A 19,839-nucleotide genomic window follows, 5' to 3' on the forward strand; every position below is an offset into this window, starting at 1 on the left:
AAAAGAGGTGTGCCTACAGAGGGTTAAAAACTAACATTTTTTTGTAATTTTTTAAAAATCTTTGGATTCAAATAACTCTGAAACAAGAACTCAAAGAATTTTTTAGTTTTCATTTATTAATAGGGTTTAAAGAGATCTTTCTTTTGATGTCTCACTTGATGGATTTGGGGGAAATATTTTAAAATGCATTTTTTTCGGCAAGGGGTTAACCTTGATTTTTTTCCGAAAATATCAACCAAAAAAAAAAATTACTTTTTGTACCTAAATGAATGCGCGTGTTCATTACAAGCTCATATCTCCAACCCAAAACCAGTTTCGAGACCTAGGTCTTAAGAAAAAGATACATATACAATTTTTTTTAAATATAAAGTTAAAAAAATTGATTTTCCAATAAAAAAACAAATTTTAAAGTTACTTAAACATTTTTATAAAAACATGTCACAGTTCACTTATTTTTTTTTTTTCAATCATTGTCGTTAGAGCCATTTTTGTGAAAACAACCTGTTTCATTTTGGTCGTTGGCAAGAAATTTTCAATTTGGTCCTAGGAAAAAAATTTCAATCTCACCTCTAGTGAAAAGGGTTGTATAAATAAAAAAAACGCATTTGAAATTAAAAAATATTTATTGCAAACATATAAAATTGCAAAAAAAAAAAACAAAATATTGATTGCAAATAGATATGTATATATTTTATGTTCCTTGGAAATAAAAGTCAATTCAAAATGTTTGCATTTGTTTGTTGTAATTACATGGATATAATAAAATCAATTGAAATAAAAGAAACACGTGTTTTCAGTTGAACGATATGGAAAAGAGTAGAAATTTATTTGAAAACGAAATTCAAAGCTACTAAGAAAATTCAAAGCTACTTAGTTTTTTTTTTTTTTTTGAATAAACAAAATTTAATTCTAAGTACAAAAAGAACAAAGTGTTGTTTTTTAACATCCCCACTGAATTAGATTTTGCCAAAGCGTAATCCGAGTGCAGTAACACAAGCGTTGTGTTTTGGGGCTGGTAGAGCCTTGGTCATCACATCAGCTGCCATATCTTTGGTACTAACGTTTTTTAAAATTATTTTGCCTTCATCGATTTTTTCTCTTATAAAATGGTGTTTGACATCAATGTGTTTGGTTCTGCCATGATAAGAACTGGTAAGAGCCAAATTTATAGCACTTTGATTGTCACATCGGATAGTTGTCGAGTCTGGTGAGTTTGGAATGAGCTCTCTCTGCAACATTTTCAACCAAGTTGCTTCTTGAGCTGCTGCTGCTAGCGCCATATATTCTGCTTCAGTGGTTGAGATAGCAACCGTTGGTTGTTTCTTCGAATTCCATGAAATAGCACCATTGTTAAGCAGGAAAGTATAGCCGGTAACAGAACGTCTTTCATCAGTATCACTTGCCCAGTCAGCATCGCAAAAAGCAGATACATTGTTATCACCACTGGTATAAACAAGTTTCATATCGGCTGTTCCCTTAAGGTACCGTAGAATATGTTTAATTGCTGTCCAGTGTGGTTTTCCAGGATTTTGAGTGTATCGGCTGACCGTACTCACAGCAAAGCTGATATCGGGACGTGAAACTTGAGCCGCAAACAATATACTACCAACAGCTTGTTGGTAAGGCACATCCGTCATTTCTTCGCGTTCAGTTTCACTTTGAGGACACATCTCTTTCGTCAGTTTTTGATTAGGATCTAAGGGCGTCTTCACTGGATTACAATCCGTCATATTGAAACGACTAAGAATTTCATTTATGTATAGTTCTTGGTCTAATGAAATCATTCCTTTCTTGCGATCTCTCTTGATTTGAATGCCCAAAACGAATCGTGCTTCACCGATGTCCTTCATTTTGAAATTTGACTTTAAGTTGTTCTTTAGTTCCAACTTTTGCTTTTCGTCATTTGATAAAATTAGGAGATCATCTACGTAAACTCCTACGTATAGCATTTTATCTCCAGATATTTTGTAATATACGCATGGATCAACTTTCGATTTTGACAGACCGAACTTTAGTAGTGCTGCATCCAATTTGTTGTTCCAGATGCGACTAGCTTGCTTGAGACCATACAAGGATTTTTTAAGCTTGCATACCTTTGAACTATTGTCACAAAATCCCTCTGGTTGCAACATAAAAATCTCTTCGCTCAGTTCGCCTTGCAGAAATGCACTCACTGCGTCCATTTGATCGATATCCAGGTTATATTTCGCGGCTATTGCAAGTAAAAATCGGATGGACGTATATCGCACTACAGGGGAGTAAGATTCCTCGTAATCGATTCCATGTTTTTGAGCACAACCTTTTATAACAAGTCGAGCTTTGAATCGGGAAATCTTTCCTGTGGCGTCCTTCTTGGTTTTGAAAACCCACTTGCAATCGATTGGCCTCTTCTTGGGCGGAATGTCGGTCAACACCCAAGTCTGATTTTCAATCAATGAATCATATTCTTCTTTCATGGCTGCTTTCCAAAACTTCGCATCGCTTCGGTTCAACGCCTCTTGAACTGTTAATGGATCGTAAAGCTCAGTTGACTTAGCTTGACAAGCAAAATTATCCATTCGGACAGGCTTTGGTGTACGTTGAGAGCGTCTTGGTTCAGCAACACTGACTTCGGAAATTGGTATCGATGGAACGTAACTGACATCACTCCCTGAACTTTCATCGATTTCTTCTTCTTCAGAGTAAAATGTTTCAGTTGTTGTATCGCAGGCATCTGAATTGGTACTTGAGATTACTATGGTTTGTTCGACGCTGTTGTTATTTTCAACGGTAGTGTTATTTTCGAGATGAGTTTCGTTCGCATCTATTTCACCAACATCAACAGCTAATATACCATCATCAACAACTAATTCGCCAGCGGCAACATCTAGGGCGCCAACATTCACATCGATTTCACCAATATTTCCATCTAATTCAAGAACATTCCCCACTGAATTCGATTCATCTGGGAATATATAGAAATAATTAGTATTATTTGCATCGATTACCTTTTTGTCCAGTCGACAATTTTCGAAAAATATCACATCTCGACTAATGATAATTTCATTTTTATCGGGTTGATATAAACGATAGCCTTTAGTATCTTCGCAGTAGCCCAAGAATACGCAACATTTTGACTTCGGATCGAACTTTTTGCGACAATGCTTTGGGATGTGTACCATTGCCTTGCACCCAAAAACACGAAGGCGACTCAGATCAGGAACTTTTCCAGAAAACGTGTGTTCCGGAGTCAAACCAGATGTTGATTGACAGGGTGACCTGTTGATGACATACACAGCAGTAGATACAGCTTCCGCCCAAAATTTCTTGTCAAGTCCAGCGTCAAACAACATGCAGCGTGCTCTCTCGATAAGCGTTCGATTGGTTCTCTCTGCCAAACCATTCTGTTGTGGCGTATATGGTGTAGTCGTTTGATGTCGAATTCCATTTTGCTTCAGCAACTTGTCAAAGGATCTGTTACAAAATTCAGTGCCGTTGTCGGTTCGTAGGATCTTCATTTTCTTGTTGAGTTGTCTTTCGGTCAAATTCTTGAATTCGACAAATCGTTCAAAAGCTTCAGACTTTGCTTTCAAGAAATAGACAAACACTTTTCTGCTATAATCATCCACAAGAACCATTATATACCGGGCACCACCACGAGAAACGACGTCAATAGGACCACAGAGATCACCATGAATTATCTCAAGCACTTCTGTCGCTCGAGTCCCTTTATCCTTGAATGGCATTCTGGTTTGCTTGCCTTTAACGCAAATTTCACAGATCTCTTTACTGGTTTTCTTCAAATCAAATCCATTAACACAATCTCTTAATTTCAACAGGCTTTCGAAATTAAGATGACCCATGCGACGATGCCACAAGTTGCTGTCCTCTGCCTTGGATTTCTGGACATTGACGTTCGCCACCATACTCACGTCTACATTCGGTCGATTCAGCTTAAACATATCACCAACATGCGAGGCTGTAGCAATCAATTGCTTATCGTTGCTGAAAATTTGACAACCTTTTGAATCGAAGTAAACGGAGTTCCCTTTCTTGACTATTTGGCTGACTGATAGTAGATTGACGCACAAGTCAGGAATGTACAGAACATTGTTGATGGAAACATCTTTGACATCCTTCTGAACAGCTACTTGCAACTTCATATCACCAATACCCTTCACAGACAGACGAGAATTGTTGGCGCAGACTATTTCGCTTTTAACAGGTTGATTCAGACTCGTGAGACAGTCACGCTTCATAGACATATGAGCGGAGGCACCTGAATCAATATACCAGTCATCGTTGCCAGCATTTGTTGTAAAGGCAGTGTATAATCCATGCGTCTTGGATTTGAATTCATTGCTCTTTGTGTTTTTCTTTGGACAGTTCTTAGAAATATGGCCGAAATCTCTGCATTCATAGCATCTTGGACCACGCGATTTCTTTGTCGGTTTTCGCTTACCAAAGAACACAGCAGATCCAGCTTGATCATCTTTCACATCTTGGAGCAGTTTTGTCTTGATAGAATCTGCAGTGATAGGTGTTCCTGAGCTTTCGAGCCCCATTATCATCGGGCGATACTCGTCAGATAACCCAGCAAGCAGCAAAGTGCCTACCCATTCATCACTAACATCCATACCTACAGATCTCAGCTTGTGGGCAGTGTTAACTATCTTCGTGACGTATGCCTCAACGGAATCACTCTCCTCCAAGCGTGTATTTATCAAAGTTCTTAAAAGTCCAACTCGACGCGTTAGCCCAGAATCTTCAAAAGCTCGTTCTAGATTGTTCCATGCTTCTTTCGCAGTTTTCGCAGACTGCACATGTACAAAATTGATCGGCTCAATCAATAAGATTATTTTTGCTCGGGCTTTCGTCACTTTTTTGGCATCCGGTACTACATTAGCTTCATATTCAATGCAATCCCAAAGGTCTTCCAGTTCGAGGTACGTCTTAACCGCAAACTTCCAGGAATCCCAATTTTCACGGCCTTTAAGTTTCTCAATGGACGGGAGAACGTTCTGGGACATTTTGAAATTATTTTTTTAATTTCCAATATCCAATTAATGCAAAAATCGTTAACTTGAATTCTTTTATACAACCAATAAATATTAAGCATGGACTGTGCCCATAACCTGTTGTAATTACATGGATATAATAAAATCAATTGAAATAAAAGAAACACGTGTTTTCAGTTGAACGATATGGAAAAGAGTAGAAATTTATTTGAAAACGAAATTCAAAGCTACTAAGAAAATTCAAAGCTACTTAGTTTTTTTTTTTTTTTTGAATAAACAAAATTTAATTCTAAGTACAAAAAGAACAAAGTGTTGTTTTTTAACAGCATTTAATATTTTTTTTTTTAATATTTTATAGCTATTTCAACAAAAATATTGAAGCTATACATATGTAATGCAAAAATATTTAATACACACATTTTGTAGATTTATATTTTATTTAAAAAATTGGTCACATAAAACATAACTACACATTTAGTATTGATTTTTTTTTTTTTTTCAATGCAGAAAATTTTTAATTTGCAATAACATTTTTATTTTTAAGTAAAATATTTTTTTTTTTTGCAATACAAATTTTACTTTCCATACATATTTTTTTTTATAATCTGTAATGGAAAGTAAATGCATTAAAAAAATGATTTTCACAACTCTACTCCCTACATTTTCATGGAATCGAACAAAATCTTGGTGCAATAAAGGGTTGCTCTTTCAAATTTTGTAAAACTTATTTTATAAGAAGCTTTCTATTATTGTAGTCATTAAGTACGTTCAACTTTTGATTTAATTTTCACCACTAATCTTGTATATGTATTAGGGTGGGCCAAAAAAATCGAAATTCTTTTTTTTGATTTGGTACTCCGAAAAATCGATTGCTAGACCCCTCTATAATATACACACCAAATATGAGCTCTTTATATTAATGGGAAGGTCCTCCGCTTTGCAATTTTCCATTTTTACATCAAGCTTCTACTAAAAAAAAAATTTTTTATTAATTGACTTTTTAGCAAATTTCTTTTCATATTCTTGTAGGAAATTGAACGCTCTACAAAAAAAGCCTTATACACTTTTTTTGCTAATCTAACCGTTGAGTAGATATTTGAGGTCCAAAAATCGAGAAAATCTTTAAAAATTCGTTTTTTGTTCTTAATTTTGTAACAAATTGAAAAATTATAATAATCAAACGCGCAAGACATATTCTTATTGGAAATTAATTGTTCCACAAAAAAGGTCTTATTAACTTTTTTCATTAATCTAACCATTCTAAAGATATTCGAGGTCAAAGTTAAAAAAAATTATAAAAACATTTTATATTTTTAAAAAATTTCCAATTCACTGAAACTTCATTATTTTCAAATTAGCAAGATATATTCTTGTAGGGGCTTAAACGTTCTACAAAAAATTCCTTGGAATCAAATTGGTTGCTTTAACCATTTAGAAGATATTCGTATCCAAATCGCAATGCATACGGGTCATAAAAAAACTATTGAAATCAGTGAGCATTGGTTTGGATACGAATATCTTCTAAACGGTTAAAGTAATCACTTTGATTCCAAGGAATTTTTTGTTTTTTTGACCCACCCTAATATGTACATACCTAGCAGATGCTGACTTTGCGAAACCATCCACCAAGTTGTCTGAATTACCACTATTGCCATCTAACGTATTCTCTTGGGCTTTTAAATTATATCAAAAAGGTCTAACTAAAACCATTAATTGTGTACCTGCCTACACCAAATAATACAACCCTGACACTAAAAAAGTCTGTGTCTCTACTGACAATTTTACCGACACAATGCTATAACTCACTTAGAAACAGAGAGTTTCCCAATTAAAATTCCAAATTTGTAGCAAAAATACAACTTGCAAGAATGCAACTTCACAATTCGATTTGCCAGACAACGATGATATGCCCAATTGAAGTCCGAAATTATTGCATCGAGATCATAATTCGCTCCCAATACCCATAATGTCTTGAGATTCATATTCCTGATTTGGACAAAACAACCAGTCGTTTAAGTCACAAATTGACGTTATAGAGTGATGCGAGAGATCGACTGATTTGAGACTTTGAAGATTTGCCAATTTGCTTGTCTCTAAAGAAATTGGTTTTTCTTACAAAATTTGTAATATAACATTCCAAAGTTTAAAATCTTCTAATGGGCATTCCAGAAGCGGTAAGATGGTATATTTGTCTAATTATTTCACTTTGAGTAGGTATTATGTCGTAAGACATTTTTGGTCATCGAATTGGAATTTCCTCTGCTTCCAATAAAAGCTAACCACCTGTTTGCAAAGGGATACATTATTTGCTGTTTAGTCTACGAGTTGTGATTGTGAGTAATTATTCATTGATATCGGACGACTTAAAAATCCCAGTGACAGCTGCTGTGTGTCAACTTTCATATTTCATAGCTTTTAGTAACAAACAGTCAATCGGTTGCAATTTATTGATGTTTATTTCTTCATATATCGAATGGACAAGGAACTTGGAAAGTGATGAATACCGTCCGGGGTAGCAGCTTTATCCTGTCTTGTCTATAACATGAATGTTAATGCGTTGTGCGTTTTGTTTTGATATAAAATTGTCTACAATGATGATGGTTGCGTAAGCGCAAAAATTGACTGACTGACACTCGCTAGACAGCAAGACGACAAAAATATGAAACAATCAATGATTAATAATTCGATGCAAACCAAAAAAAAGTGGGTTTGTGATATCGAACATGCATCACTGTCAGCAGTACTTGGAAAAATTTCAAGAAAGAGACGGACATTTTTAATCAGCTTTCAGGAGATATCGGTTATTACTGTGAGCTCTGATTTTATCACAAAAAATAATCTTGCTTGAGATCACTTTATAAAATATTCCATCGACATGATACAAGAGCAATTAAAGACACTCTAATTGGAGGTTTTTTAGTTGGAATATAAATTCTTGCATTGCGAGGTGAAAAAAACTAAAACTTAATTGCCATTTTATTATTTCCGTATTTATGAAATTTTATTATTGTTTTTTTTTTTTTTTTTGACGTGATAAAGTCTTATAGGTAAGACTATACAGGATGTCCCGGAATGAGATAAGAAGGTTTTGAGGGATGATTCTTGGGTGTATTCTAAGAAAAAAATTGTTCTACAGTAACTCTCTATCTACAAAGTTGATATCCTTTAGCGATGATTTAAGAAAACGTTTACTTTGATATGCCTTTACTCATGTTAATGTTAATAACTCCTTTAATACTTATGATAACAACTTCATTAATGTCTTGATTTTTAGAAGAAATGCTATTCTTTGTACCTGCATTTAAAAAATGTTTTTATCTTAAGTATTAACGGAATTATTAACATTAACATGAGTAAAGGCATACCAAAGTAGGCGTTTTCTTGAATCATCGCTAAAGAGTATCAACTTTATAGATAGAGAGTTAATGTAGAACAATTTTTTTTTTCTAAGAATGTACACAATAATCATCCCTCACAATTTTCTTATCTCATTCCAGGACACCCTGTATAAAAATATATTAATTTCAATCATGTATATGAAAAACAAACTTTAGATAACGGTAACATAATGTTTTTTTAAAAACGTTTTATCTTTTGACCTAGAGCATATACAAATTTTATTTAACTTTATTTCGCGTATAAATAATATAACTTTTCATTTAATGTACCACACATAACGGTACATGTACTAAAAGCTACACAATCTTAAATTGAAAAATTTCAAAATTACCACAAAATACCTGAGACGATCTGTTGCCGATGCGAGCAACCACCAGTTTGTCTCAGTTTGAAATTTCGACATTGTTGGCTTTAAAAAAAATTTAACTATTTTGTAGATGTCGTACAGATATGATTAAGGCATAAGCTGAAAAAATAAGCTTTCAGATGATATAAAATTTATTCAAGGTTGTTATATAAAAAAATGGACATAAGGGCGATGGAAGAAAAATGCAGTTTGAGTTTTCTGGTGTTTTTGATGAAAAGTGATTGTTTTCAATAAATAATTTTTATTCTTTTTACGTAACGTATAAACTTAAATGAATATTTATTCCTTAGAAGAAATATTAAGCTTTTTAATGTTATAATTTTTTTTTGTAAGCTTTTCATATATAGACAACCACTTTTTTTAGAAATCGTCCTTTAATTTAAATTAATGACTTTAGGTATATGATCGGGATTCATAGTTCTTAAGAATAATAATAATTTTTTAAGAGTTGAATGGGTTGAATTTGAGTCATCAACACCAGATGTTTACTTCAATCCAAAATATTATTCCTTCCATCCAAACCCCGCGAAATTCTAATTGTATCTTATTCTAAATGGGTATTAAAACATTACGTTTTCTTAAGTAAATCAGGACAATACCAAAACCAGATACCTCAACTACCTACGTCTGTCGTTCACTCCTTGAATTTCATTTAAAATCAATCAGAAGAAAACCCATTATCTTATTGCCAAAGTTTCTAAAATTGATTAATTTTATTTTGCGTCTTATAGCATAAACACAGTTCTAATAGAGTTTCCTCAGAAGGCATCTGTTATGCAGAGTATTCTTTACCGAATGACAAATCCCTTATTGTTTAACTTGTGTAAGAAAAGTAATGATAATTATTTTATCAAACCTTATTCATGTAACCACAATGCAAATGTCTTGGCCCATTGATAAACAATCCTCTCCTCTTTTTGCATTGATATCAAATTGAAATTATGTACAAGTAGCCAAAGGCAAGTAAGAGTGGTTATAGAGAAGAAGATCCAAATCCAGATCGAAATGAGTTATTGAAACACAGCAAATAGATAGTACTTGCAACTTGTTTGATTGGACAAAGGTATTTCCTTTGTTTACTCGTCTTCATCTTTTGTCTATTTTCAAACTGATTTTGATTTAATCAATGAAATTGAAGGAGATTCATAATTTTTTGTTAAGGCAGTATTGTAATAAAGTGGGAGCTAATTGGAATGGGAGACTTCATAGTAAACAAAGTTTTCCGAGATGTGGAAAAAAACTTTTGTTGTCAAGTTTTTTGTATAAAGTCTAGACCATGACGCAGTGGTAATAGATACAAAAGAGACGCGGAAGAAAAATAAAAGAAATTGAAACAAAAATTATGGACTTGAATTGAAAAATAAACGGCACATAAGTAATTTACATTATAGTTGTTATAATGGTTTAGATGAGGGAACAAGGTCTATAGTTATGTTAGTAAGTTAGTGAGGCCGAAGAAAAAGGAAATGAAGGTAAAAACTATATTTCTATCTATTTTCATGATGAAAAAAAAATTAAATTATTTGTATTTGTTAACAATATTATTTGAGACTTAATACACGTGATATCATTATGATACATCTTGATAACTCCATGTAAAAGTAAGTGTAACAACTAGTGTAGCTATGTTAAAGGAAACGGTAACTTCATTAAATCATTTAATCATTTGGATTATTATAGTCAGACTTAAAACAGAAATGGCGTTAATGTTGCAAAATAAGTTTTATTTTGTAAATAAAACAACATTTTAATAAAATGTTGTTATTTCTGTCAGAAGGTGACTAAAACTTAGCCTACTTTTTACAGAAAATTAATTTTTAAGAGAAGTTGTTGATTTATACAAATAAGGTCATTTTTAGGCTGAGAGAAATTATAGAGTTTTGACACTGATTTTGGGAGCTCCAAAACCAGGTCCAAAATAAGGGTTGGGGTCAAAATTCTGCCGGGGTCAAAATTCTTTTGTAAAAATTCTGCTTTAAAAATTCTGCTTTTCTAAATTCTGCTTTTTAAAATTCTGCCAAAAATTAAAAAAGGGCAGAATTTTGTAAAATCATCTTCTAGCAAAATTTGCTGCCTATTTGAGTTTAATTACTTACAGTACTTTGTCAATTTTTTGTAATATTCATATTTTTTTGATAAATCAATAAATTTAAAAATATTGAGAAAAGGCTTTTAATGATAAATATTTTCGAAAAATAATAATTGAACATTATTTAATTACCTGTAGTCCAAAATGAATTTCGTCCCGGTACAACAGTTGGGCTCATCAGTTAGATGCTGTTGTACCCTTTCTAAGACGCAAAATTTTTGGTCGATGATTAGGGGAAGTGGGGGCAAGATGGCCCACTTAGTGTTTGACAGTCTTAAAAACCAATAAAAAACATCTTTTAAATAGAATAACGTTTTTATTCATTAAATTTAATGTTTTTTTCAAGAAACTCTCGTGATTTAAAAAAAAAAATAAAAAAAATACTGAGCAAAAGATAGTACGTTTTGAAAAAATATCAAACAAAAAACCGTCTTGCCCCCACATGGGTGTAAAACCGCCCTATCAAATTTTGTTGGTAGAAAGACCGTTTCTATTGTTTTAAATGCAGCCTATTTGTAATAATAACACATTTATGCTATATTTTCATTAGTTCTCACTCCAGCACAAGCTTTTTGGTACCATTTGGTACGCATTTTGCACTTAATCCAACAATACTTTGGATTGGATCTAGAAAACAGTTGCAGATAGAAGGTATAAATACAATCTGCAAAGTCCTCTTCATCAGAATCATCAATTACAGTATTGTTTGCAGCCTGTTGCTTAGCTTTTTGGAAGATTTAACGGTGAACTTCTTTTTCACTTCGTTTAAGCTACCAGAGCTTCCAATTTCGCCCATGGGCGGTTTTGCCCCAGTCATATCATATTTGATGATCTGTATTATTTTTTTTTTTTTATTTATCTTTATGACTCCTTCTTTCGCAGAAAATACTTTTTAATATTCACTTTCTATTATAAAAAAAGGAAAAGTTAAAAATTGTAATTATTTCAGTGTCAAGAATATAACTGACTTCTCACATGAATGATAACAATTTGATGAAAAATCACAAAATTTACCGTAACTCTTCGGGATCTTAACCGAAATTGCTAAAACTTACAGACGTGATCGATCGTACCAAAGGGCACCTATTTTATATTGCAAGTGCTGCCAATTTTACTTTTTTTCATACAACATAGTACGAAACCCGTCTTGTCCCCATAGGCGGTCTTGCCCCCACTTCCCCTATATAAGTTTTTCGACTTTGAAGTTAGAACTACCTCAGAAATTCACCCTGTCCATATGACAATTAAGTTAAGTCAGTTTCAAAAAATTTTTAGTAATCATAAAGATTGCGCAATGAACATCACTTTGAAAAATGTTTTGTCTTAGATCTTATAAAAACCACTCTACTATTTGATATTCCATGAAAATTAGAAATTTTTTCATTTCGATTCTTAAATTTTGTCCACTATATAGATTGAAACGGTAAAAGATGGCCGGAAGCGAGGAGGGATAGGGAATAAAAAGAAAACGGTGTTTTAATGCCAAAGGCAGACCACTTAAAAACAATTGAAACAAAAATTGTATATATTCAAAAAACCAAAGTTTTAATAATTAAAATTTTTGTTTATATAAGCCGTGTTTTATTTTCACCATGATACAGATCAGATCCCAGTATTTATTTGAGTTATAACAAAAGCAGATCAAACGGACACTGTGGTGTATGTGTAACCTTTTTTCTAAACATGGTTAGCCGTTTCGGGGCGCAATTCAGCCGGAGTTACAGAATTTTTGCAATTGTTTAAGGACATTTTAAGAAGTATAAAATCACAAAAACAAAAATTAGGAATTTAAGCCATTTTTGAACTTTTGATGGTTCACATGTGGAGACATGTGGGTTAAGAAAATTCTCTCATTTTTCTAAAAACAAAAAAAAAAAAAAAAAATTAGACCCGCTGAAGCATTTGAACCATTAAGGTGGTCAGTCGAAATTTAACACATGAACTGCTTATCCCTGTACAAATTTTACCAAATTTCTTATCATATAAATTCGGACCGTATTTTTTTTTTTTGCTTTTTGGCATTTTTCTTCACATTTTTGAGGTTATGTAAAAAAATAATCGAAATTAAAACTATATATAAATTCTGCAAATAACTTTTTTTCAAAAAGACTTGAACTGATCTATACAGGACCTATCTAGTAAGATATTATATATTCGGATGGTTGAATAAGAATTTTCATTTATTTTTAACCGGATGATAAGCAAAATTCAACCATACTTTTCGATAAATCTGAATTTTTGTATATAAAAAAAAAAAACACAAAACAATAGGTATTTGAACTTCAAAGTCAAAGGTTGAAAAAACCAGTCTCATACAAATCGATCCACATGACTAGATGTACCTACACAAAACACACAACATGCCTCCAACAAGATTGATAGCCACATAATAAAGATGCAATCAGTATGAACATCGCTTCTGTATCTCGCTTCACAAGAAGAAACACATCGCATCGCGTCGTCTTCGTCGTTGTTTAGTAGTCGCGTAAATAAAATCAAAAAATCATGTGCTCTGACCTTAAGGCCATATTGCATGTCCAAAAGGCACACTTCTGTACAAGCAAATTAATGTCCATGTCATTCAAAGAGGCTTGCTACTGTTGTGTTGGTTGGCTGGTTTAGAGGTTTTTTTTTTTAACATTTGGGTTAATCTCAACACGAAGACCAAAGTTTTTTTGTATTGAACAAAAGTCACAAAAAAAAAACTTTATATAAAATAGTTTCCACACCATCTACCTACTCACTTAATCTCATGATCCGCGATGACTTTTCGTATAGCTACATTTTAATTTTTCGTTGTCCAACGTCTGTAGTCCATTTTTAACAAAAACTACTGAAAGACATCGCCAACAATGCGTGAATAAATCACACAAATTGTTCACCATGAAGATGCTACTGAGGGTGCTGAAAGCCTCTGATGTTGAGGCTCCTACATACAGTATTTGTTGACCTTTTCACCATTCCATCTATGAAGAAACTATTGATGGATTTATTCATGTTCTCTATGTAATGTCAGAGGCAGTAAGTAGTGAAGTTTGAATAAAATGGAAATTCATATCAGCACACCATCGGTAGTAAAATAATTCTCAGAGTTCACATGAAATCTGGAGCACACCTGCGTGTCATGTCTTTGAAAAGATTGTTAGAAGGCTTTCATAATAATAGGTATACTAACAGTTGAGAATTCGTTTGTCATGAATTCATATGATCTATTATAATAGATAGCCTGCAATTATTAAAACCTCAAGGCCGTTTGTGATATGGAATTTCTTGGGCGGTGAAATAAATAATTTTTCCCATAAGGTTGACTGCTAGGGAATCTGTTTTTGTGAGTTATAAAAACGGTAAACGTTTAAGACTTTCAAACTTTTATTCTAAATTATGTAATGCACCTTTTCTCAATAAAGCATTACTTGAGTAATTTAGTTCATATTTAGTTAAATTAATAAATAAGTAAAAAAAGGTGTCTCCAAAAAGAGCTAGAATTTTTTGAACTCGATCAATTTTCATCAAAAAAAGCAAAAAAAAAACATATAATTTTATGTTGTCACGCTATTGAATCAATTTTTTTCAGACAACCTATATAAAATTTTATATCATGTAAAAGCTTATAATTTCACCTTTCATATGACGTGTCAATCTTATTTCTGCGATGCCTAGAAAAAAAGTTAGAATTTTTTAAAGCCAACCATGTCGAAATTCCAAACTGAGATTACGGTACTTCCCACACTGGTGGCTGTTCATGATCAACAGATCTCCACAGGTGTTTTGAGGTATTTCGCAAGTTTTTTAATTTAACATTGTGTAGCTTGTAGTGAATGTACAGTTATGTGTGATATACCAAATGAAAGGTTACATCATCAGGATGCTCAATAAAGTTAAATCAAATTTGTATTTGCTTTAGATCAAAAGATAGAACCTGTTGAATAATAAAACTTTATTTTACCGTTATCTCAAAATTGTGACTACAAAATAGATTGCACAGATATAGTCCTGTCTATTATGTATCTACAATATAAATTTCATTTATTTATCTGTTAAAGAAAAAAGATACAAATAAAAAACGGCTAAAAAAGGTAAAAAAAAACTTGGAACAAAAAAACTTGTTTTTCCCGTTATTCGGTCAAAAACCATTTTGAAATACCAATTTTTTTATAAGACGTTATCACGTCAAAAAATCTACAAGTTTCAAGTCCTAACATTACGTTAACCCGACGCGGCTTAATTTTCAATGTTTTGTATTGAAGTGTTTTATTTAAAAATTCTGTAAAACGAAATAAGTTGACACAAAATTTTAAAAATTTTGATTTGCTTTGGGTTACTAAAAGTAGTGCACGAAAAAATTATTTCATTTTTTTTTTAACTGTTAAAGAAAAACCTCAATTTCGTTGGTATTGTATAGAAACATTGAGGTTTCTTCGAAAAAAAAACCCTGGTGGCAAATCGATGAACTAAAGACAGTTGTTAACAATAAGTAACGAATTGTTGATAAAAAAATAGAATTTTATAAGTTGTTTTATTTTGCAATAATACGTAGCATTTTGATTGATTTTTTTTTGTTAGAACAATTAAAGAAGGTATTTTGTCATTTATGGAAAAATGCATTTGAAAATGAGCAATTTTGATGTTTTTCATGAAATGATTATTCAAAAATAGGGCCAAAAGTGAAAAATTCGCTTTTATTCATTACCTTTAAATTGACATATATGTATATCATATGTATTTTCCACTTCAGTTTCTCACAAACTATGCAAGAAAAAAGTTGTTTTGGACTATTTTACAAAAACTGTTACTGAAATATTAAAATAAGGTATGAACAAAATTAAAAAAATACAAATGTGGCTAAACCATATTTTAGATTAAAGTCAATCTTTCATTAGAAAATTAGTTTTTTCCAATAAGTGTTCTGTGGACCTCACAAACTGTGCAGAAATTTTCCAAATTTCTCATTTTTCTCAAAATTTTGTCCGGAGGCCTCTTAAGTCACGTCCGGTTAAAGTGAAGAAGAAACTTGGGAATTTTTTTTAAATTTTTTTTGAAAGTAGTGCTACATGAAATTTCAATATTTTGTATTGATGATCGAACCTGCCCTGCCTAAGATAGCCCATGATTTTGTTTTTGTTAGTCCACGCTTAGTTCTAAAATTATAACAGAATTATTTTGGTTCACCTAAAAATTCATGAAAAAAATTATTTTTTTTATTCAGTGTTAAAATTGTTGGTTTTGAACTGTGGTTCGTTTGTCTAACGTTAACTTAGAATAGCCCAATTTTTATTTTTGCCTGAGTTTTAAAATTATAGAAGCATTACCTTCTATTCACCTCAAAAAATATTTTTTTTTAGTGTAAAAATCGTTGATTTATCACTGAAGTTCGTTTGCCCAAGGTTAGTCTTGGCTAAAACACTATTTATTCTCGTTATTCCAACTATGTTTGGTTACAAAAGCCAACTAGTTTTATTAGTTTTTTAGAAGAAAAAAAAAAATAGTACGCATACACCACAGTGTAACTTTTAATTTATAATTTCGGATAAGTAAATCCGCTGGTGTGGGCACTGTACCTCAAATGTTGTTTATTTGACTTAGAATTCTTACTTTGTTTAAGTAGTCTATATAACATTCCTGTAAAGAAGCTCAAGTTGATTTGTTTTATTTCACCTTAAAAACCACAAAATACAAATATTTTTTCAAGGTTAAAAATCATTGATTTTTTTGGTTTGTCATATGAGCACCTAGAAAAGCTATATGCTTAGTATAACAAATATAAAATGGTGTATGAGTATGAGGTGATTTCTTTGTCAATACACGAATAGTATCTACTTTTTAAAACTTTCTCAACTAACCATTCCAACAAATTCCACCACTTCTTTTTTTGTTAGTCCACCCTTAGTTCAAAAATTATGACAAAGAATATTTAAAAAAGTGTTAAAAAGACAATTTTTACATGGGAAAAAACAAATTTTGATTTCTAAAACGATGTTGGTAATTTGAAAAAAGTTTGTGAAAACACACATTTCGGGGCTTCTTTGGTTAAAATCTTCATTATTGATGTTGTGTACACTACTGGAAAAAATTAAGGGATCAAAAAAAAATTCCAAATTTTTGGGCAAATTTCAACAGGCCGTAACTTCGAAAGAAATGGTCGTACAAGAAATCGATAAAGAAGGAAATTGTAGCTCCAAGTGTCTTGTTTTTGGATTAGAACTTTAAAAATTTTTAACCTCTTTGGTTTTTGAGTAATCGTAGAAAAACCAGCAACAAACAAATTTTCAAAATTTTTTTATTTTTTTTTTTTTTTGGTCTACGGGAGTGGAAAAATTGTTTTTAGCCTAACCACTATAAGGATCGGATACTTTGTTCATTTAGCTTTAATTTGGTTTTTTGAACACCTCGATACGTCCACTTCTCGCCAAAATATCGGTCTTCAAATGGAAAAGGATCCTTTTGTGTTTGATTATCGATATCTCAGCAACCAATGATCGCACAGAAAGTTAAAGGTGGGTTTCAAGAACTTGAATGAATTCTCCTTAACGGCTAGCCATTCCTTTTCCAAAAAAAAAAATTTCTTATTTTCGCATGAATTTGAAAATGCAACAAAAAAAGGGTTTTTGGTGGTTTTTTGGAAAATCGAGCTCTAGATCGAAAATATTGAGGAAACCACTAATGTTAAGTGTGCCTTTTACAGTTCAATAAGTCCACAAAAACCCTACAAAAAATCAAATTAATCCAGCCAGCCGTTTTTTTGTTTCACTCGATCGAATTTTTTAAAAAATTAAAGGATCACGTTTTTTGCTCTGAGAAGCTCAATTTTTTTTCTCATTTTTTAATGAGAAAAAGAAATTGTTTTTCCTAGCTTTTTAACATTCCACATTTTTGCTCCAGAAAAAGCTTAAATTTAAAACAAAAAAATATTAAAAAAAAAAATTTCAAAAAATAAAATTTTTTTTCTCTAAACTTTTCAAGAGAAAAAAATTCAAAAAATTTTATTTTTTTAATTTTTTTTTTTTTTTTAAATTTAATCTTTTTCTGGAGCAAAAATGTGGAATGTAGACCGTAGACCAAAAAAAAAAAATAAAAAAAATTTGAAAATTTTTTTGTTGCTGGTTTTTCTACGATTACTCAAAAACCGCAGAGGTTAAAAATGTTTAAAGTTCTAATCCAAAAACAAGACACTTGGAGCTACAATTTCCTTCTTTATCGATTTCTTGTGCGACCATTTCTTTCGAAGTTACGGCCTGTTGAAATTAGCCCAAAAATTTGGAATTTTTGTTGATCCCTTAATTTTTTCCAGTAGTGTAGAAAATAGCTTGCAAAGACCAGCTAAATAATGAATTGAAATCAATTCAAAACCGTATGAAAAAATTTATGGATTCTTGAGATTAAATTATGTTCAAAAACCAGCCCGTTAAACTGTTTATCACTTCGAACAATCAAGAATATATAAAAATTTGAAAATTTAACTTTTTTTTTTATAAAATTAGCGGAACTAAAAAACGATCAAAACACAATAAAAACGTTTATAAACTTTTGAGTCATTTTGAAACTATTATTTTATTTTGCTTTATATAACTTTTCTCACTTCACACTCTTATTTCAACTTCTTCCATCAAACAGAAAATAATTATGGTTATTTTTAATTAAATAGAATGTATGTATTCGCAAAAAAATTAATTAAAAAAAAAACATAAATTAAATTGCAAAACAAAACAAGCAAATTAAATAATTATAAAAAAAAAAATAATTAAATATTATTTACAAAACAACATAATTTATAAAGAAATAAACAAAAGTTACAGTAAAATTATCATTACACAACCCTCATTGCATAAAAAAATGTTCACTGAATTTTGGGATTTCGCTGTTTTTTCGTTCTATATTTTTTTTTCGATGTTTTTCTCCTATTCTTTTTTTTTCTGGTAACTGAGTATTTTGATTGGGTCTTAGCAGGAGTAAAGCACTTAATGGTGTCCGTATCCATGTCCCAAGGAGATGGCTGAGAGTCCTCCCAAACCGTGTCCGTATCCACCACCATATCCGTAACCACCACCGTATCCTACACTGATAGCTGGGGCAGCAGCGTATGAAACAGCTGGAGCGGCATAGGAGACAGCTGGAGCGGCATATGAGACAGCTGGAGCAGCGGCATAAGAAACAGCTGGAGCAGCGTAAGAGACAGCTGGAGCGGCATAGGATACAGCTGGAGCGGCGTATGAGATAGCAGGGGCAGCAGCGATAGCCTTAACAGCAACTGGAGCAGCTGATAGGGAGACCTTGTAGGTGTTGGCGTAAGAGGTGGCAACAGCTGGAGCAGCGTATGAGACAGCTGGGGCGGCAATAGCCTTGACAACTGGAGCGGCTGCAACGGCAACTGCTGGGGCAGCATGGTAGGCAACAGCTGGGGCAGCAGCGGCATAGCTGATTCCAATTCCACTTCCTAATCCGTATCCATGTCCTCCGCCAAGACCGTATCCACCTCCAAGGTATCCAGCTGAGGCAGCAGCGAAGAGAGCGGACAATACAACGAACTGGAAATAATAAAAAAAAATAATCCTTTGTGAGTATCCTTTTTGATTGTATCCTTCTAGAATCGCTTAATAACTTACCAATTTGAACATTTTGCTAAGAGAGTTCTTTTGGTTAACTGTTACTAGTTGGAGATCTAGAGTTGAAGTTGGAATGATTCCGATTCGGTAACCGATGCACGTATTTATACAACTTGCGAATTCTCTTCGTCATGAGTGGCGGCTAACATCGATGCTAACGCATATACGAAGAAGGAGGAGGCGGTGGGTTGGCGCTGCAGCAGCAGCGCAATCATATTGAAGTTTTGTCTTGACAAAAAAAGAAAAAAAAAAAGTCAAGCCTCCAAGTCGGAAAATCGACATCGGCAGCCTAAAGCCAGTCACAAATAGTTCAAGCCAAATTGGCGGGAAAACCGTTCTTCAGATTGTCCCCTTCTGGCCCCGTTGGGAAGTTGACTCACATTCAAC

The 19,839-nt window shown here is 32.5% G+C and overlaps 1 protein-coding gene across 1 annotated transcript; it reads right to left on the bottom strand.

Moving 5' to 3' along the window:
* Positions 1-18,750: 18,750 nt before the first annotated feature.
* On the bottom strand, positions 18,751-19,521 carry LOC129912328 (cuticle protein 12.5-like). Its single transcript, XM_055990540.1, has 2 exons — positions 19,453-19,521; positions 18,751-19,374 (listed from the first exon to the last, which is right to left on the bottom strand). The coding sequence occupies exons 1-2, from the start codon at positions 19,462-19,464 to the stop codon at positions 18,808-18,810; spliced, it is 579 nt and encodes a 192-aa protein (XP_055846515.1). The 5' UTR covers positions 19,465-19,521; the 3' UTR covers positions 18,751-18,807.
* Positions 19,522-19,839: the final 318 nt, after the last annotated feature.

Source organism: Episyrphus balteatus, chromosome 2 (genome assembly GCF_945859705.1).
Source record: "Episyrphus balteatus chromosome 2, idEpiBalt1.1, whole genome shotgun sequence".
Lineage (NCBI taxonomy): Eukaryota > Metazoa > Arthropoda > Insecta > Diptera > Syrphidae > Episyrphus > Episyrphus balteatus.